Source organism: Panthera pardus, unplaced genomic scaffold (assembly GCF_024362965.1).
Source record: "Panthera pardus isolate Hobbes unplaced genomic scaffold, ASM2436296v1 HiC_scaffold_2, whole genome shotgun sequence".
Lineage (NCBI taxonomy): Eukaryota > Metazoa > Chordata > Mammalia > Carnivora > Felidae > Panthera > Panthera pardus.
This window is the reverse complement of record NW_026526765.1, coordinates 110,301,196-110,307,195: the sequence shown is the minus strand read 5'-3', so window position 1 is coordinate 110,307,195 and position 6,000 is coordinate 110,301,196. Positions and strand designations below refer to the sequence as shown.

At 35.9% G+C, this 6,000-nt stretch overlaps 1 protein-coding gene across 4 annotated transcripts in view; it reads right to left on the bottom strand.

Moving 5' to 3' along the window:
- Positions 1-368: 368 nt before the first annotated feature.
- ELOVL7 (ELOVL fatty acid elongase 7) overlaps positions 369-6,000 on the bottom strand; it is a 73,659-nt gene continuing 68,027 nt past the window's right edge. For all 4 annotated transcript variants that reach the window (XM_019414308.2, XM_019414307.2, XM_019414309.2 and 1 more), the window contains 2 exons: positions 4,860-4,996; positions 369-3,040 (listed from right to left, as the gene is read on the bottom strand). In XM_019414308.2, coding sequence (XP_019269853.1) covers positions 2,831-3,040; positions 4,860-4,996 — 347 coding nt within the window. In that variant the 3' untranslated portion in view covers positions 369-2,830. The remainder of the gene's footprint in view (positions 3,041-4,859; positions 4,997-6,000) is intronic.

Genomic DNA, 6,000 nt, shown 5'->3' with positions numbered 1-6,000 from the left:
GCCCACTAACCCACCACCCATTTTGCAATCTGTACACCTTAAACACACAACCCAAGTTCTAATTCCTTCATGTAGCCTCCCCTGCTTTCTAAGTGAGCAACTTTCATTCATATGGCACCTAGCTGCCTGGTTACATAATTTCCTCCATCAGTCTATAAGTTTCAGGAGGCTCCAACTATGTCAGAGGCATCTTTGTATCACTCTCATATCTAGCAGAGGCTCTGAATATAGCAAGTGGGCAACCAATGTGTAAAATGCTTTGGTTAAATGAATATTCAGGAATAAAACCATCTTCCCATGCAAATATATGCGTTTAAATTCCAAAATAAAAGACACACACACATGCACAAGCTTTGACAATATCCACAGAATTTTCCATAGTCTTTAACAATTTAACAGAAATGAGAGGTAACTGAGAAAATTTAAACTCATAATTTTATAATTTAAGTACAATGTAGTCCACTTAATTAAGAATTCAACTCCATTTAGGCTGTAAATAGATATTTAAAATTATGTATTTGTATTGATTTATAATACAGACATAGGTTTTCAAGGATTCATAGAGCTTCACGTCATAAGCCAGATTTTGTAACTGGCCTCTTTATTTGTTAGGTAAGTAAACCCAAAGGCAATGAAGTCTTGAAAAGTGGATGAAACCCCCAAAAAAACTCTATGTGACCTACAGAGCGCTTTAATAAAACATTGTCCATGCAAATCCTATATCCAGTGATACTCATTTTGATCTACTGATGTTTCCATGGAGGATACTTCTGCTAGCTGTGATTTCTCTTTATGTAACATCCCAGATCTCCACTTCTATTCTCATAATTTAGAACCCAGTTCCATCACATGTTGCTGCTAGTTCTCTGGCAAGTCAAACATTTTAAAGACTATAGGCAGGTTAGAAGAGGTTGTACAATGCAGGATGGAAAGTATTATGAAAACCAAACTCTCCTGTTTCGCTTCCTTTTGGTCTTTTCCCTACTTGGGTCCTTGGGAATTGTGTGCATGTGTAACAGTACCTACTACATGGTCTCTTTTTAGCACAGGTTGGATATGAAAAGTCCAAACAGGAAAACACTGAAGGAATCCTGAGGCCCTCAGAAAAATAAATTATAGCTGCTCCTTTAGCTCTGCTTTCTGTCCTTTGTTCCTTATTTAAGAAAAACAAGTTATTTCCCCCATTTATCAGCTCTCATCTTCTCAAATTATACGCAAGTGAAATCAGTAAAGGTCATTTAAAGGCAAGTGTAAACCTGGCAAGTTTAAGAGAAGAGGCCATGGTATAGATTAGTGGCCTGGGGGGACAAACTGAACTACAGGAGCTTACAGTGAGGAAAAACTCAGGTTTGCTATACAATGCTAGCACTGTGTTACACAACTGAGGCCCATCCCATAAGTACTAATTGTTTAAAGTCATACAGGCATGGGCAGCCCTTCAAATTCAACTATAAATATAACAAAAAAGAAAAAAATAGGGAGAAATTCAGAAATGTGCAAATATCATTGTTTCTGGGGCAAAACTCTATCGACCAGTAGTTTGGGTTTGCCACCAAGAAAAAGTGAGAACAAGAGAATTTTAGGAAGTAATATCCGTGAAGAAACAAAAGTAGGCAAAATGAATTTCAGGTCTTCATTATAGAGTTTATAGGTTTGAAAAAAAAGAAATCCAGGCTATTGAAGAATTCATACTTCTGGGAAACACTTTCCCATGCACTGTATCTATAACAACTATTAAACAAGTTCTCTTTCTCTCTTTATTAAGAAAGCCTCCAGAACCAAAAATTCCCTGGAGAACTTCTGTGCCACCATTTGCCTTGGGCTTCTTTACTCATGACTGCAACCCATCTCTGGAAACTGGGAATAACAGGTGGTCTAAAATCACTTATGATTAAGGGTACCTGCAGCGTGCCAATGATGTGAACGTTCACACATCTAGCCAATACACATTTAACCAGGATGATCCTTTAAACCAGGACAACATGAGAAAGTGACATTACAATACAACAGAAAACCGATTTTTCCCATTGAACTACAGAATACTTTTCCAGAAGTATTTCACCTCTTTCCAGAAATACATAAAGTTAACTGCAAAACAGTAATAGCACAGTGCTCATCAAGCCACAGAACAAATCACCTTGTTTTCAAAATATTAACGTAAACTTAGTGTCAAGTGCATCAATGTACTAACCAAAATTACTGTTGCTTTCGAACAGTTGATACAACAAAAGTGCTGTGGGAAGTCCTATCAGCAAAACTGGTGGCAGCTTCAAAAGAGATCCATTAAAAATTGTTAGTGGTATGAAATAACGACTTATCAAAAATTCACTTCACGTTCACCAGTGTTAGCTCTTTACAATGGGAGTTTAACTCCAGGGTATATATACTCTTCTGAATATAATCAACAAGCAACAAAGCCAGCGCCCACAGTTAGAGGTTTTCAGACCTGGCAGAAGGAATCTATTGTATGGCATAGAACTCTGTCCATGCTCAAAATATCTAACGATATTTCTCATCTATACTGGACTTCTTTGAAAAGTACTATACTGTTTCATATCCTCCTTTCACTATAACAAAATGTATTAAATAAAACCTTTAGATTAGATTTAAAAGCTGCTGAAAAACCGCCTGCTTTAGGCTCTAATTATCAGAGGTCTGTTATCTGGGAGCTTTGGGCTCTCAAATATCAGAAACCCCAATAACTTATCATAAAAATACAAGCTCTTGGTTTTGAAAAATATACAAAATGCACTTCACATGGAAATAGCTCTTGATTGTCAAGGAAAGTAAGATACCAGTCTCATTCATAGATTCATGTTGTGTTTGCATTTCAGTGGTCTTTGTTTTTGCAGACTCCATTTTTCACAGTTTTGGGCAGCCTCTGACCTTTGGTGTAAGCACGGTACCAAAAATGGAGAAAGAGCAGCAGAAAGATGCACCCATAACTCATAATGATGTACAGAAAGACTGGAAACTGGTACTTGCAATCCTCCATGAAAAAGAACTGGCCTATGTGGATAGTGACAATAATGAACTGGGCCTAAGAGATGAAAGAATGAAAAATATTATTCAGATATGAAGTCACAATGGAGCAATTATCTAATGCATTCTTTGGCTGCTTATGTTTAAACACTCTCCAACCACATCTAGCGGACTGCTGGGTAGGGAATTTTATCTTTAAATCTATCTGCCCTCCATGGATGTGAGAGTGGGTAGGACAGTGTCAGAATCCAGACTGGAATTGGGAACCACTATGCAGTCCTGCCAAACTCTATAACTCGAGCGGGGCCCCATGTAAATGCCCTGGAGCTGTGAGGTGCAAGAGGCCTTTTGTACCCAGAGGAAGGACCATCAGAGCAGGTTTTCTTGGCACGTCTCTGACTTGAGTCCTCGACTGAGGAAATGCACAAGGAACCACTATCTTATGGTCTTACTATTTCTAAAATAATTTCAATTCAAATATTCTGTCTTGCTGTTAGACAAGGTATTTCAATTTTGGGGAACTACAAACATTCTAATTACAGCCCCAGCAATTTTGTAGGAGCCAAAGCATCTCTGAGTCCTTATATCTGCCACCTGTCATCCACAGTCATAGATAAAAATATATCCTGCCAATGGCAGGAGAAAATCTGTAAGGAGTGAAACATTACTGATCACCGTTCTAGTGACGCCCAAGGGCTCTTTGTCCCAGAACATTATACACAGTCTAAAGAGGAACACTTCCAGGCTAATGTTCAGATTTTTTGGATAGCTTTCTTCTCCAGATTAAAAGGCAACATGAGTTCTGAGGGAATTTTAGAAAAGTAAACATTTATCCATACAAATAAATAACAATTACCTATAAACTATCCAGTTGTAACCATCGTTAAGATTTTCACACAGTTTCTTTTATTATCATCATCAACTTTCCTTGCCTTATCTGAATGAACTTTCATGACATTCCTGTGCAGTAGCTATCCCTCTCATTTTTCAGACAAGAAGATGAAACCTTAGGAAGCTTAAGTGACACCCTCAACATTCGATGTAGGTGTGTTTGTGTATAACCAACATGTTTGAAATAGTAATAAACAAATGTCTATTCTTTTTTCTATATGAATAGTTTGCCCCATTATTAAACATTTTTTACAACATTTAAGAGTAATGTTAAGTGCAAAAAGCCCAATATAAAGTTGTATACGCAGTATAGTGCCAATCACACAAGTGTACATATATAAGTAGAGAAAAGACAAGCTATTTAGATGTTTTAATTTCTCTGCAATGAGCATATATTACTTTACAGTCAGAAAAAAATTCTTAAAAAGAAAACAATTGTGAATAATTTTCTTGATTTCATAATATCCCAAAGTAAGAATTAAAAAAATTTATTTCACTATTTCCTTATACTTGGTTATTTAGACTGTTGTCAACTTTGTCAGTATATTTATTATACCATCACTCTACATCTTTAATGCTCTCACAGTTACATTCCCTCCCTCAAAGTCATTTAGATCTAGAATATGGAATTTCTAACTTCTAATTTAATATTATGCCTACTGTGGTTCAAATAACTTTGAGATCATCTTGATCATAACTATATTTATTTAATATAAAAGCAGAAATAGTATAAAGATGGCATAAAGATACACATTATGGTTCAACTGAGCTTCTCGGCTACCAAATACACTTCATTTTCAACACAGTTCTTGACAAAAGTTTAAACTACAGGAAAAGGATAAGGACAGGATGCAACATAGGAGCCAGACACACTATATCCCTATTGTTTTGTAACTTCTTTATTTAGTTACTATCCTGATTCATAGGGAAGAGGAATGACTGCAATTTAGTTTTGTATCTGATTTTAAAGAAAATTAATTACTCACAAGCTGTAATGATGTCAAATATTTTTTCCACCACAAATACTTCTGGAAGGCTGGTCCCAATGCAGATAGCCCATAGTATGAATACATAACTACATGTACAGCTGTATTTAGAAAGGCATGGAAAGTTCCCAAACCACCTGGAAAATAAAATTATTATAAAATGGGGGCACTGTTCCTTAAAACGAGACTCATTTTGTCTAAATTGAGATTTTTAGAATAAATATTTCTTTAATTTTAGTAGAAAGAAATGCATCCAAAATATAAATCTTGTTAAACAGCTACTAAATTAGAGGGAACTGGATAATACATTCATTCAGTAAAATACAAGATGCAAAACTTTAAAAATAAATTAGCATGTCTATTGTTATATCTTAACCTTAAGATGGTCTTATAATTTGGATATACTTTAACAAATTAAGCTGTGTTACTTTTTTAACATGGCATATGCTAAATAATAGTAATCAAATTCATTTTTTTAGTGAGGGTTGACATATGTACACAAATACATTAATCTTAAGTGTATAATTTGATGATTTTTTTACATAGGTATACACCCCACATAATCATCACCAAAGTCTAGATAGACTATTTCCAACATCACATATATTCCTATGTCCCCCTTCCAAGAATATACCCCTCCCAAAGTAACCTTTATGCTAAAACTATAGTTCTGCCTTTTATTAAACTTCATATAAATAGAATTATACAACAGATTTTGAGACTACTTTCTTTTTTTTAATGTTTATTTATTTTTGAGAGAGACAGAGACAGAATGCGAGTGGGTTAGGGGCAGAGAGAGAGGGAGACATGGAATCCTAAGCAGACTCCAGGTTCCGAGCTGTCAGCACAGAGCCCGACACGGGGCTCGAACTCACAAGCCATGAGATCATGACCTGAGCCGAAGTCGGACGTTTAACCGACTGAGCCACCCAGGTGCCCCAAGCCTACTCTCTTTCAATCAACATAATGTTTTTAAGAATTTATCCATGTTGCTATGTATATTAGTAGTTTGCTTTCTTACTTCTGTGCAGTATTATAGTATTACACTGTATGAATTCATCACAATCCATTCTCCCGTGCTACAAAACTTTGGCAGTAAAACCACTGGCTTTCATCAGTAGGCTAAGCTAGGTTTGCCTTA